Source organism: Lutjanus erythropterus, chromosome 3 (genome assembly GCF_056507025.1).
Source record: "Lutjanus erythropterus isolate fLutEry1 chromosome 3, fLutEry1.hap2, whole genome shotgun sequence".
Lineage (NCBI taxonomy): Eukaryota > Metazoa > Chordata > Actinopteri > Lutjaniformes > Lutjanidae > Lutjanus > Lutjanus erythropterus.
In genome coordinates, this window is record NC_139319.1 from 22,438,126 (window position 1) to 22,452,973 (window position 14,848).

The 14,848-nt window shown below is 39.8% G+C and overlaps 1 protein-coding gene across 6 annotated transcripts in view; it reads right to left on the reverse strand.

The window, feature by feature from the left end:
- The window catches only part of ank2a (ankyrin 2a, neuronal), a 106,606-nt gene that overhangs the window by 49,782 nt on the left and 41,976 nt on the right, over positions 1–14,848 (reverse strand). For 3 of the 6 annotated variants that reach the window (XM_084715437.1, XM_084715442.1, XM_084715443.1), the window contains 16 exons: positions 14,691–14,741; positions 13,453–13,579; positions 13,201–13,282; positions 12,954–13,057; positions 12,536–12,571; positions 10,874–11,098; positions 10,628–10,726; positions 10,029–10,183; positions 9,551–9,762; positions 9,250–9,457; positions 8,863–8,959; positions 8,446–8,674; positions 8,113–8,238; positions 7,883–8,005; positions 7,751–7,783; positions 7,634–7,655 (listed from right to left, as the gene is read on the reverse strand). In XM_084715437.1, the coding sequence (XP_084571563.1) occupies positions 7,634–7,655; positions 7,751–7,783; positions 7,883–8,005; positions 8,113–8,238; positions 8,446–8,674; positions 8,863–8,959; positions 9,250–9,457; positions 9,551–9,762; positions 10,029–10,183; positions 10,628–10,726; positions 10,874–11,098; positions 12,536–12,571; positions 12,954–13,057; positions 13,201–13,282; positions 13,453–13,579; positions 14,691–14,741 (1,929 nt within the window). The remainder of the gene's footprint in view (positions 1–7,633; positions 7,656–7,750; positions 7,784–7,882; positions 8,006–8,112; positions 8,239–8,445; positions 8,675–8,862; positions 8,960–9,249; positions 9,458–9,550; positions 9,763–10,028; positions 10,184–10,627; positions 10,727–10,873; positions 11,099–12,535; positions 12,572–12,953; positions 13,058–13,200; positions 13,283–13,452; positions 13,580–14,690; positions 14,742–14,848) is intronic. The other 3 variants (XM_084715438.1, XM_084715441.1, XM_084715439.1) reach the window with 3 other exon arrangements.

The window sequence follows — 14,848 nt, forward strand, 5'->3', positions numbered from 1 at the left end:
CATTATCATTCTTACAGGCATCCGTTACCACATAAGACATAATGTCCACTGTCCCTTCAATAGAGTCATTAAAATGTGCTGCTGCAGTTGGTGAGGTTTTAGCCTCACCCTCCTCAGATGACAAACTCTTAGGACCTTCATCTTCATGGGAACATGTCTGCCATCTTCTTTCCAAAGAGGCCTTTTCATTGATGTCCACATCATCCACCTGTGTGTCTTCTGTTGACATCATCTTATGTTCAGGGGAGAATGTACAAGTTTCGCTTTTAGTGTCTTTTGTCAGAATAACTTCTTTGAAGCTCTCATGTACTACCTTCTCTTCTGGGTGGCATTGCATCTCCACTGGCTTTTCCTTTAAATATTGATCCAAGTCACAACTGAGCAGTGACAACATGCCCGAAATATCCCTCTCAATTGTAGACTGTTGTTGCTGTGTCTTTCTCTCAATGTAGACCTCTTCGAATGGTGTCTCTAATACAGAACTTGATGACAATTCTGTAACTCCATCCTCATCTCCCTGCAAGTGTTCATGTTCCTCTATACCTATCTTTTCCTCCAAATTACGACTTGTCAATTTAACTTCTCTGTAGTTCTCATGAACCAGATCCTCTTGTGGGTGGCATTGTACTCCCACTGGCTTTTCCTTGAGATACTGATCTAAGTCATTACTGAGAAGTGAAAACATGCCTGACATATCCCTCTCAATTGTAGACTGTTGTTGCTGTGTCTTTCTCTCAATGTAGACCTCTTGGAATGGTGTCTCTAATACAGAACTTGATGACAATTCTGTAACTCCATCCTCATCGCTCTGCATGTGTTTATTTTCCTCTACACCCGTCTTATCCTCCAAATCACGATTTGTCAGTATAACTTGTTTGTAATTCTCATGGACTAGATCCTCTGGTGGGTGACATTGTACTCCCACTGGGTTTTCCTTGAGATACTGATCTAAGTCATTACTGAGAAGTGACAACATGCCTGACATATTCCTCCCAGATGTAGACGGTTGGTGTTGTGTCTTTCTGTTGATGTAAACTTCTTGGAATGGTGTCTCCAATACAGATCTTGGTGTTAGTTCTTTGAGTTCAACCACATTGGTCTCTTCATGTGTCTCTCCACTAATCATATCCTCCATATCAGCACTACCTCCTGTTTGTGTTTTTTCCTGTATTGTGATCGTTTGTTCCTCACTAGAGGATTTTCGGATTTTGGTGAGAGTAACTTGGTCAAATCTCTCCTGGATAATGTCCTCTTCTGGAGGCCTACTTTTCACTGGCTTGTCGTTGAGGTACTTGTCCAAGTCACTGTTAAGCAGTGACAGCATGCTGGACATATCTTTCACTTTTGTAGACGGCAGATATGAGCTCTTTTTCTCTACCCTTTCTTCCTTCATTGGGAGTTCTTCAGTCAAGGTTGTTTGAGTTTCTGTAAAATCACTTGCCATTTCTTCATCTCTGCTTGTGACTCTAGCATGATCTATTTCTTGTGTTGTGCCATCTGCTATCACTCCTTCATTTCCATCAGTGAAAGATGAGAAAATTTCTGATTTCTCATGCACATAATCATCCTCAGTTGGTTGATTAGCAACAGGCATAGCCTCTGGATACTGATCTGAGTCATTGCTTGTTACTGACAACAACCCTATTACTTCTCCAGTCTTTGCTTCTTCACCTCCCAATGCAAGTGAACATTCTTCTGTTGGTGCATGATCTCTCTCTTGTGTCGTGACATCCATGATTTCTCCTTTATTTTCATCAGTGACAAAAGTGAGAATTTCTTTATCTTTGCCCTTTGTCACAATAATTTGTTCAAATCTCTCCTGAGCAATATCCACTTCTGGTGTCCGACTTGCAATAGGCCTAGCTTGTAAACACTGATCCAAGTCACTGTTCATCAAGGATAACATCCCTGACATATCTTTTACAGCAGTGGATGCTGGGCAAGATGTTTTCCTCTCGATGTGGAGTTCTTGAAGTAGTGGCTCCTCAATTTTGACCTCTGTTACTTCAGTGTCAGCTTGTGTAAAGAATATTTTGCTTCCATTATCAATTATTGTATTTTCTTTGCTGACTTCATGAAGTTCCTCTTCTTGTGAAGGTATGATGTCTTTTTCTTCTCTTCCAGTAGAGGAAGTAAGCATTTCGTCTGACATTTGTTGCGTCATTGTGAGTTCTTCATAATTCTCACCCTCCCCTGAGCTGGAAAGACGGGTCCTAATATCAGCACTAAAGTTTGAGGGTTCAGCCATACCTTCATGCTTGGGACTCTCAGGACTTAGATCATCATCATCTCTCATTTGATTCTCAATGAGAGAAATGCCATCACCAAAATAACTTTTCATACAGTGACTGGACATGGATGCTGGATTTGTAACAGCCTCCAGCTGATAGCTCACATCTGCAGCTGTTGATGTTTGCTTGAAAAGCTGATACTCAGGACTTTCTTCCAGCTCAGCCTTTATGTCAGCACTGAAGTCCTCAGATGGTCTACGATCAGGGCTGATCTGTATGTCTTCAGATAAACTCCTACTAGTGCTTATCACTGGTTCATCTAACTGCATCTTGCTTATTTTCTTCCCTGGCAACTCAGGCTCCTCAAACTGAGGGCTAACCCATCCATCATCAAACTGAAGTGTATCAGTACTTTTTACAGTCTTTTCAAAATAAGCAATGTCTGTAATTACCTGTGATTCTTCAGCATTATCTCTCTTTACACTTACAGTTTGATCCTCTAAATCCAGTGTTTCATGCATGCTGGCATCACTTTGTGGATGGGAAATTGTGAGACTCTGTATCTGGGTTTGCGACTGTGGCACTTGTGTGGTGCTGTGTTCAGTCCTTTGCATCTCCTCAGGGCCTACAGATTCTGATATCCATGTTGTAGCAATGCCTTTGTGTTCAAACAGCTCAGCTTTACTTTTCGAAGGGTCCTGCTCAGTCTGGAATGCCTTCATCAGCTCCTTGACAGAAATAGTCTCTCTCTCTGACAACTCTGCCTCTCTATGTGCACTTTCATCATCACCTTGAATTGTTTCAGTAAATTTGACTGCATTTCCAAATTCAGAACTATCTGAAATTAATCCTGCCTCCTCAGGGCTGTCCCTGATTAAGCTCATTCGTTGATCCTCTACGTCAGTCTTGTCACATATCTTAACATCGCCCTGTTGGGTGGAAACTGTGAGGTCCTGAGTTTGGATTTGTGATTTCAATTCCTGCGTAGGGCTCTGTTCAGTCCTCTGTATCTCCCCAAAATCTGCTGATTTAGATATCAATGTTGAAATACAAGTGGAAGCCACAGCTTTGTGCTCAAAAAGCCCTGCTTTCGCTTTTGATGCATCATCCCCAGCCTGGAATGTTTTCATCAGCTCCTTCACAGACATAGTCTCTTTCTGTGACATCTCTGGTGCCTCTCCCTGTCCATCATCCATTTGAACTGTACCTGCAAATGTTACTGTCTTTCCAGTGTTAGTACTATCCGAAATTACCAGTGATTCTTCAGAGTTATCTCTGGAAATTGTGAGGTCCTGAGTTTTGGTTTGTGATTTTGGCTCCTGCATAGGACTCTGTTCAGTTCTCTGTGTCTCCATAGAATCTGCTGTTTCAGATACAGATGCTGAAATATGAGAAGAAGTCACGGCTTTGTGCTCAAAAAGGCCTGCTTTACTTTTCGATGGATCATGCCCAGCCTGGAATGTTTTCATCAGTTCCTTCACAGACATAGTCTCTGTCTGTGATAACTCCAGAGCATCTCCCTGTGGGCTAAGACTTCCATCATCACGTTGAATTCCATCAGTAAACTTTACTGACTTCTGACTGACATCTGAAATTAGTAGTGATTCCTCAAACTTGTCTCTGATTAAGCTTAGTGGCCGACCCTCTAAGTCTGTTTTGTCACATATCTTATCCTCACTCTGTTGAGGGTAATTTGTGAGGTCTGGTTGGATTTGTGATTTTGGCTCCTGAGTAGAACTTTGTTCAGTCTTCTGTATCTCTTCAGAATCTGCTGATTCGGATACCAATTTTGAAATATGAGAAGAAGCCACTGTTGTGTGTTTAAAGAGCCCTGTCTTGGTTTTTGAAGGGTCCTGTCCAGTCTGGAATGCTTTCATAAGCTCTTTAACAGACATGGTGTCCTTCGCTGGCATCTCTGGTGCCTCTCCCTGTGGGCTGATGCTTCCACTGTCCATTTGAACTGTCTCTGCAAAAGTAACAGTCTTTCCAAAGTAAGCACCATCTGAAATTAATAATGATTCCTCAGAGTCATCCCTGATTAAGATTTGTTGTCGATCCTCTGTTTTGTCACATATCTTGACATTATTCTGTTGGGGAGAAAATGTGAGGTCCTGAGTTTGGACTTGGGAGTTTGGCTCCTGTGTGGGACTCTGTCCAGTCTTCTGTATCTCTTCGGAATCTGCTGATTCAGATATTGATGTTGAAATATGAGAAGAAGTCACTTCTTTGTGTTCGAAACTCTCACCTTCATATTTTGAGGGATCATATCCACTCGGGAATGCTTTCAGCAGGCTCCTAACAGGCATAGTCTCCCTCCCTGCCATCTCTTGTTCCTCTCCCTGCAGGCTGATGCTTCCATCGTCCCTTTGAACTGTATCTGCAAGTGTTACCATCTTTCCATTGTAAGCACTTTCTGAAATTAATAGTGATTCCTCAGAGTTATCCCTGATTGACCTTTTCTTTTGATCCTCTAAGTCAGGTTTGTCACATATCTTAACATCACCCTGTTGGGTGGAAATTGTGTGGTCCTGAGTCTGGATTTGTGATTTTAGCTCCTCTGTGGGACTTTGTTCACTTTTCTGTATCTCTTCAGCATCTCCTGATTCAGACATATATGTTGAAATACGAGAAGATGCCACAGCTTTGTGCTCAAAAAGCCCAGCCTTATTTTTTGAAGGGTCCTGTCCAGTCTGGAATGCTTTCAACAGATCCTTAACAGACATAGTCTCCTCTAATCTTTCTGTCTGAGATCTGGGGGATTTAGGAGACTTGGGGACTCTGGGAAGTTCTGGCATGTCTCCCTCGGTCTTCTTTGTGACAACAGAAGATTTTGCCTGAGGAGTATGTTTTTGTATCTCATCCTCTTCAACTTTGTTCTGCAAAGCTTTGACTCTGTCCTTTATAGATCCTATAGGTGTCTCAACTACCAAAGGAGAAGCTGGAGGATCCATAACTGTGGTGGGTACAAGAACACTGTCCTTAAGAATAGCATCCCCATCTAAAGACTCCTCAGAACTCATCCTTTCCAGCTCACCCTCAGAGCTGCTACATCCAGAACGCTCTCTGTCTCTAAGTTTCTTCCTGATAGGTTTCTTGATATCTGGGGGACGCCGTTTGCCATCACGCTTTACGATAATCTGTTCAAATCTATCTTGGACAAGCTCTTCTTGAGGACTACACGTCACTACAGGTCTATGTTCCAGGTATTGGTCCATGTCCATGCTGAGGTGTGAGACCATGCCTGTCATGTCTCTGACCTCTGTGGCAGATCTGCTTGAAATCTTCCCCTCAATGTAAATCTCCTGTAAGACTGGTTCTGAGACAGGGGGATACTTCAGTTCAACAGTCTTAGTCTCATGGAGTGAGCCCCATTTCTCTTTTTTAGCACCATCTAGCTGCACTCCCTGTCTAGCGTTGTTTATACCATCTCTTTGAATTTCTCCAACCTTTTCCAACCTGTCTTTTTCCTCCAACCCTCTCACTCCAGCTCTCTCTTCATATAATAAAAGCTCCATTTGCTCTGCAGTCAAAATAGCGGACACTTTGATGTCCGACATGTCAGAGAGAAGATCCGGGCTTGCAAGGGTTGCAGGGTCAAGAGGTTGGTTAGTTCTCAGGGAGAATGTCTCAGTTGATTCAGATTCATCATCTTCAATAAAAACAGTTTCATAACCAAAAAGGGTAAAGGACATAAGGGACAAATGAAGCGGGGAAGAGAGACATCAGAAAACTGTGATCAAGACAATGCCATCAAAAATCCATCTTCAGTTCAAAGAGTAAGGAGAAGAATGACAAGGCAGAGGATAAGGGAGTCTTGAAAAGACCAAAAAGAAGATGACAAAGTGATCCAGAAGAGTTTGGAGGGGAGTAGAGCAGCAACAGCATAAGCAAAGCCAGGAGGAGTAACAAAACAGGTAGAATATGGACAGAAATTAGTCTAATTTGCGTGACAACACATTGAGAAAGTCAACACAAACTATACAAACAGAACCAAAGGGAACAGAGAAACCCACATATGAAACAAAGGGACAGGAAGGAAAAATAACAAAGAACAAAACTTCTCAAGATTGTTGCTGACATGAAGAGTCATGTCTGCCTTCAAATTAAAGTTTTAAAATATAGAAAACATAATAAATTGTGAACAGAAAAATTAATAGAGGGTTTTTAGAAAGAGGCGGTGTGAGGTCAGAAATTAATGTCAAGTAATCAGATCATTGTTACTGGATTTTTAGAGTGTGTTTTAAAGTTTTACAGTACTTAGTATTTGTATGTAAAGAACTTAATTCCTTCACGTAATGTTGAGACATCATATATTGTAGGTAAAATGTGCACTTTGTTGATGTGTGTAATTTCCATGGTATCAAATATCCTTATAGGTTAAAATCTGTAAATTCTGTTCTATAGTAATTCACTCTGTTTTTTTGACCTTATAGCACTATTAGTTCACATACAGAATGAATGTAGTGACATAAAAATTATGTAACAATGTGAATAGGGATTTGATTTATTGTGAAACTAAAGGAATGAATGAAAGAAACTTACAAAAGTTGGTAAATGAAAAAGAAATGTGAACTAGATGTAAAAAGAGAGTGGCCAAATTCATACAAAATGAATGATAATATTACAAAAAAAAACAGGAATAAATCTGCATACTTTAACAAAAAAACACGACGTTGTTAAGTTTTTCACAATGCCACTAGTAAAAATGTTATAGGAATGTAATCTGAGAAAATAATCGGTCAAAATGAATACTTCTTATACATTATTACCACAAAACATAATTATTCTGGAGATAACATGAAATTGTAACATAAGTGCCTTGAAAATCAAAGGATGTTTGAGTTGACTTGAATAAAAAGTATTATTTTGACCCTCATTTATGATTAAGAAACAAAAAACAGGTCATAGCAGAAAATTAAAATGATAAGGGTGGGAGAAAGTCAGTGTGGTTTGGAATGAGGGGAATGCAGAGTACATCAGCCATAGCATAGCTGCCAGTAACAATAACTATACACAGTGTTAGTAGAGCAAAATAAGAGCAGGGTTAATCCAAATAGTAAGTAACATACTACATCAATCAGTGCATCAGCACATACAGATGTTCATATTTCTAAACTAATACTTGCAACCTTTATGATCAATACTCTGTTAATCAAGTGATGCAACTCCAATTTAGTGTGTGTGTATAGCTATGAATTCTAAATTATATACGTGTAGTCATAAATATAAATTCAATATGTAACTGTATAAAAATTATATACTTGTGCCCTCAGTACCAACATTGAATTCTAATGCATGAATCTATGTCTGAAAAATGTGTGTAAAAATATCACAAAATTCTAAAAACTTTTAATGGGCTAATATCAGACAGGAATATTGCAAAACATCAGAGTTCAGCTTACATTTCTTGTCACTCTTCTCACTCTGCAAAAAAGATCAAAAAGGCATTGTTAGCTACAACCTGATTATGATATTATTTTTTCTTTGTTGTAATACTGTATCAAATAAACTCTGTTTACCTCATCATCTGCATCTTGGTCTGAATCAGACTCCTAAAAAGAGGAATAAAACCGAAAATAAACTATGCAGTTGGTGCAACTAAAATAATTTACTCATTATATCAATGCAAACTGAAATACATTTAAACTAACCTTTGAGTATACTGGGAGAGTGATGTTAAGGTTGCAGATAGCATTGTGGGTTAGACTACGGTACGTGCGTGGTTCCTTGGTGAAGGACAAGCGACCACATGGCTCCTGTGCTGTGTCTCTGATCTGTCCGTCAATTAAACAACAGTTCAGTCCATGATTTGCAAACATTTTGATTTATGAATATCTGAGTAAAGTAATTTCAGACATTTTTATCTACTGTTTAGTCATACTTTGATGAAGAGGGCCAGTCTGTTCTCTTTGAAGGCAAAGAAGCTGAACACATGGTGCTGTCCACTCTTGGTAAGAGGCACCAGGTTTCCAAAGCAGTCAGCAAATATAGGTTTTCCCTCCAGCACCTGTGTGTGGATATCAGAGATGTTTCAGGTTTCAAACAAACCATTAAAGTTGACTTTAAATTCTGGAAAACAGTATTGTCAGAATTGTTAACGACATGAACTACATTAACAAGAACCAATACACTTCTTCTCTAATTTTCTCACCCCTTTTAGATGAACCCTGTCTAACCAGTTTCCCTCTTATTTATCCCCATCATCACACTGCACCTCAACATCTCGGCTACGGGCAACTTCAGTGAAGTTCTCTTGCTGCTCCAGGGTCTTGTCCATCTTATCGTCCGTCATGCAGAAACAGCGCAGGCGGGCCTCAATGGGGTCCAGCGTTTTTGCAAAGATGACAAACTTGGCCATGTATGGAACACAGATTATCTCTCTGTACAGCTGCGAGGCAAAACCGACAGACTCTTGGATCTGTCTGCAGTCTATCAGCCAGAACCTGGGAATATGAACACGACTTTCTGTCAGTTATATAGATAGATATCACCAGGTAGTTACACAGTACGTCAGGTATTCAGGTATAATGTTGAATCACCAAAATCAAGGAAAGAAGTGCATCGGGTAAAGCTGTTAAGCATCTATGTGAATAACATTTGAATCTTTATTTAAAAACTTAGGAAGAATTACCTCGCTGACACATTTGTGGTGAAGGAAACGCATTGGTTAACAAAGGTGAGAGGTGTAGAGCCGGTGATGTCCTCCCATTGGGCAGGAGTGGTTCCACCTGAAACAGAGACCCATAATTTGTTGCCTAACCTGTCATGGTTGTTTACTAGCTTTTTGTGTTTATAGTAGAAATAATGTAAAGTAAAAATATTATGACAACATTTATCCACCCAAGCAGGCATTCATGGGAAAAGCCAAAACACATGACATTACATTACAAAGGTAACATTTTACACATTTCTTTTTTTTTTTTTTTTTTTAAATCTACATTACCACAAACAGCTATATTTTTTGTTAATTTTTTATTGTTGCTGACGGTGATGAGAACTAATTTCTCCCCATGCTCACCTGTAATGCTGCAGAGCAAACGTAAGGTGGGCGTCTCCCCACTAAATTCGGTGCTTGGCCCGTCACTGTTGGAGCTTTTGGGAATTGGGATTGTCATGGTGATTGGTTTGTGGAACTTCCTCCTTCTTGGCTCCAATGTGACAATTGCGCTGAACGTCGCTTTGTTACCAAGAATCTTTCTCACCAAATCTACATCAATGGGTTGAGCCTAGGACAAGGTACAAAATGTATAAAAATTAATTTTAGTAACTGTGAGCATGCCATTGATTCAGTTCTGACCAAGAAATGCTCTATTACGTACCTGGAGCCCAACTCTAATCTTCTTAGTGAGGGCTCCCTCAGGGAAGACTGCCTGGACCTGGGGCACAAGAGTGCTACTGAGGACCCCACCCTCTGGTCCAATCAAATGACTGTCCTGCTTTATTCGCGACACCACTGCAAAATACTGTGGGAAGTCGCGCGTGATGATGCGACATATTCTTTTCTTTTCAAGCTCCTCCGGGGAATCAAGTTCTGTGAAGATTAGAAATATTTAATATAAATACTGTATCAGCAGGTAATTGCGGAAAAGTGGAGATTCAAGTGTAAGATTATTTAAATTTTTCTTTCATTTATATTTCCTCTGCTGCCTGTTTCCCAATATTATAGAAGAAGTGTAATCTGAAACTCTGTCCTCCTTCACTACTCTACAGTGACCTGGGTGATAGCTTAATGTGATTAAAATTTCTGTTCTTTTGTATTTTTTTTTTTGCCACCAACATCTAATTGAAATCCCTTACTTTCATCCATGCCATTGAGTATCTGGTTCAGTTCCTCTTCTGTAAAGTCACAGTGGTGTTCCCTCCAGCTCTCCCCTGTCTCACTCCTCAAGATCACTAGTTCTCTCTCCGTGCCCCGCAGAGCTGCAAAATGGGGGATCTCCACAATCACAGGCCTAAAAAGATAAAGGTACAGTCAAACACAAATTGGCATCAGTTTGGCAGAGCTGGCTTTATCAGAGATAATATGATGGTTGGGTTGATTTATGCATGACCTTATACAAAAAGAAAAAAAACAAACAAAATAAAAAGTAACAAAAGATTCTAATCATTTTCATGCCCAATAAAACAAATCTATTCATGAAAAAATGTATTTGAAAAACATTTAAAAATAAAGAGAAGAACCAAACCACATTAAGAACATGCTTGAACTAGAGACAAGCGACAGGATAACAGGTGAGGGGATTTCAGACTGAGGCTCGTACTTTTATAGTACCAATAAACAAAGGAAGTAACAAAGTAAAAACAAAAATAAGCCAGGTGGACATGGTGGAAAAATATAGGTTTGTATGTGACCACTTCCAGGATGGTAGGGTGCCCCCCCCCAACCATGGTCCTACCCGAGGAACTTGGTTCCTGGAGGACCCAGCTGCAGGATGCGACTGACCAGACTCTCGCCCTCATTTAGAGGGGGCGGAGCTGTGGGAAGGTGGAGCTTACTGATCCATACGCAGCACGGAGGAGGAATGAAGAAGAAGATATGAACACACCGGACAACAGTCTAATCACACTCACACAAGCAAATGTACACACTCAAACTCAAACGCGCATTTAACTCTCACACACACACTCAAACACACACTTACCCCAAGAACTGGGCTCCAGTGGGTCCCACTTCGATGATGCGACCAGCCAGCCCCTCACCCTCCACCATAGGAGGCATGGAGGCCAGACGGTGTCTCTTCACCAGCCTGCACGTCACCCGTGTGGGTGCAGAACACTTCCTCGGTGGTACGATGATTCGCAGGCCATTGTGACGGCAACCGCGCATGGCCCCACCCCTGGCATCTACCATGAAGCTGACGAGGAAGCTGAAGAATAGGCTCCATCAATAAATTGATTTGATTTTTTTTTCTTTTTTAAGATTGGTTGTTAATAAAAGCAACATTTCTGGCACAGATGTTGAATCTGCTGACTATGAGCCTCCATGCAGACAAAGCAACTGACATTCCAGTAAGAGGGAATCATGTAATTCAGTAATGATATGTCAACAAGCACATATCAGCAGCCTGTTCACTTTTACTGTTTTAAATCCTTTCAAATTTCATTCCACTTGAAATTTAATGTGCAAGACAGACAAGCAAGTAGGAGGACAATGATCAGGATTATTTCGTATTTGTCAAGGAGCAAATAAGTATAAAATATTAGATATCTTCAGGAAAAGAGGTGCTTAAAGTAATATTCAAGTTCTTCTGTTTACGAAATGCGTAGATGTGCACAGTCAAACTGCTTTTAACTTTATTTCTGTTTAAGTAACATTTGTGACTACTTTTTAGAAGATTTTTGTCTTCAGTAGGAACAAATGAGCTTGGAGCTTCCTACCGCAGGCAGGGTAGGGAAATTGTAAAAAATTTTCTTTTCTGTCTAATTTAAATCTGAGTGAGTAAATGAGGGCTGTACATTCTAATGCTTTATTTTCCAAATTAATTTGACTGTCTTGTTAATATTTGTAGGATGTCTGTATGGAACGAACTGTAACTGAATCAAATTGTACTTGTTATATATGTGGTTTTGTATATTTGTATAATAATTTATTATTGCTCTTTGTTATATAGTATTCCTTGATTTTAGATCTTTTGATGTCTTCCCTTCTTTTTTCTTGACTTTGGTTTGACTCAATTTATTTGTTGTTGTCTGTTCTTTCTAAAATAATTGTCTCAGTTATTGTCTATTGTTATCATTATGTATTCAAAAAAGCAATAAATATAATCTGCAAAAAAAGACAAACCTAGAATAATACCAGTCGTATTCTTTAGGGCTAATAAATTATCCAGCTGTCATAAATGCCTCACTGTGCTACATTAAAATACTAAAATCTGCACTGCTGCCATATTAAGTAGAAATGATCTGATCAGATCTGCATGAAGGCTAGGTTAATTTTTCACGGCTACTTACAGCTCTTACAACATATTTATATTGTTCTTTTATATTGTGGATTATATTTATAGTTCATGTTTATATTTTTATTCTTACATTTGTATTCATGCTTATGTTTTTTATTTGTTTTTTATACTTTATATTTCTATTTATTCCTCTATGTAGCTTTGGCACAACACACTGAATCTAGTTTTACATGTACAATGACAATAAAGGCAATATCAGCACCCTGGAAATGTAAAATCATGCATTATGGAGCCATGCAGACAGATAGGATGGGAATGAGCAGGTCAACTAATAGTAAGGGAGAAAAGAAATTGAGGGCACGGAGAAGAGAAGAAAGAGAAAGTAGCCAAAACAAAGAGTATCACCTGCTGTTGTCATGGTCTAGGCACGGAGAGGAACGGCTAGAAGCAGAATATAACAATACACACACACAATCACAAACACAGTCAAGACAAGACAGTGCACAAAGAGGCAACAAGAGAATAAACATAAAGAGAAAAGAGCATAAAGAATAAGTAAAACTGACAAAAACCTGACCAGAGACAGAAAAAAGACACAGCAGCAAAGATAAATGAATGAAGGAGAGTAGAAAACACAGATGTGAAGGAGTGAAGAATAATGTAAAGAAAAATTAAAATTCATTCAAAGGTGATTCATACACACCTGATAGTGAAGGCAAGTGAAAGACTTTTACACCAGGGAATTGTGTGTGCGTGTGTGTGTGTGTGTGTGTGTGTGTGTGTGTGTGTGTGTGTGTGTGTGTGTGTATGTGTGTGTGTTTACCCAGAGTGTAGCAGACTGGAGGACAGCACCACGTTATCAAGGTGCTCAGCACCCCAGCTCAGACGGAACGACTCCTTTTCATTCTCTCTAGACAGCGCTGATACCTACAGACCAAACATCAGTCAGCTGGTGCCACAAAAGTCAAAATATTCTCAAATATTCTAAACTATGAATATCTTATGTGAGATTGTTTTAGACGGCTAAACCAGCAAGATGACAACCACACTTCTGTACACTTTGTCCCCACCTGGTGGCTTGTAAGCATTTCTTCAATGAGAACACCTTCTCTCTGATGGAAACTTTGGTGAATTGGTGTGTGTTGCTGCCTGCTGGAAAAGCAAGTTGGATTTTTAAAGTTTCTTTGTATGTATTTGTTTGCAGTGCATCATGGCAGGTCAGTAAATAGCAGTGGATAAAGCTTCACATATATGCTGTCATTTACGAAGTTAGATGTAAAATTAGACCTTCTAATTATGTGCATGTGTGCATCGTTCGTGACCTGTCTAGGTTGTGGCTCATGTAGCTGAAGCCGTCCAGGTAGTGTCCTGGCAGAGAGTCGTCTCCCAGCTCTCTGAGATCCTCTGCTCTCAGATATTCTCCTCCATCACCTGTCATAGTGTCCTCACCTAGGAGTCAAAGATGTGCCATTTGAGAAATAGCATAGAAAGATACATTTCATGAGAAACTGCTTTAGTGAAAGTGGTAAAAGTTCTGTAACATGTCCACAATCCTCCTGCCTCTCCTTTCAATCTTAGCTCATTGAACCATGTGAGAACTTCCAGTCTTGGCCCCGTATTGTTAAATTTGCTGCATATTTTCTGTGATTTGAAACATGTGGCCATTTTCATCTTGCTCAGTTTGACATATTTCAGTCATCAGAACAAACACTATGCTTATGGTAAATGAACAAGCATGTGAGAGCCCTGCAGTAGGACTTTCAATTTTATCTGCATTTTGTGAGTGACAATCATTTGTTAAATGTGACGCTTTGTCTGAGCAGCGCTTGAAAATCACTTTTGTGAATTGGGTCAGTGATTCCACGGACAGCACTGTGGAAAATGTATTTTTATTTTGGCTTTTGTGGGGCAGATGTGTCTCAGATGTTGACTGTCCACTAATCGACAGATCGGTGATTCGTCGTGTGGCTCCTTCATATCAAAGTGTTCTTCAGCAAGATACTGAACCCTAAACTGCTTCCGAAGGCCTCCTATGCCATCTGTGCGTGTGAATAAATATCAGAAATTCTTCCTGATGAGCAGGAGAAGACGAGAAAGGTGCTATACAGTATAAATGCAGTCCATTTATTTACCATTTATGTCAGTTTTTCTAAAGCAATGCATTCCTCACTCATCCATTATCATGATAAGTGTCATGATCTTAACCACAGTGCCATACACTTCATGCAGGTAGTTTTTACCATTTCATGAACACACAATCAACCAAGTTTTGATTACACCCTATAAACAAAAAGGTGTTAGATCAAAGAAGATCTGCTTGGGTAAAATCAGGCGTGTATACTGCACAACAACGAAATTCAGCCACATTAAGTACATAGACTCTCTAGAAGCAGACAGCATGGCGATGGCAAATTTGGCAGTAAACGGCTAGAGGTAAAGTTTATTGTTTTAGTATTACTGCTGTTTGCATAAACTACAAATATAATCACGTTCATTAGTTATAGTAACACAGATACAGTCCACACCAAGCTGGCAGAGCAGGGCAGACATTTTGCAGTACCTTCCAGCTCCACAGACATCTCAGATAATGGCTCGTCTTCCAGCCTCAAAGCTATGAAACATAAAGCTTTAAGATTCACAGCTACAAAACTACCAAAATCACCCACAATACACAGCTCCTTATAGCAACTGAACAAAGGGAAAGAGAGCTAAGACTTT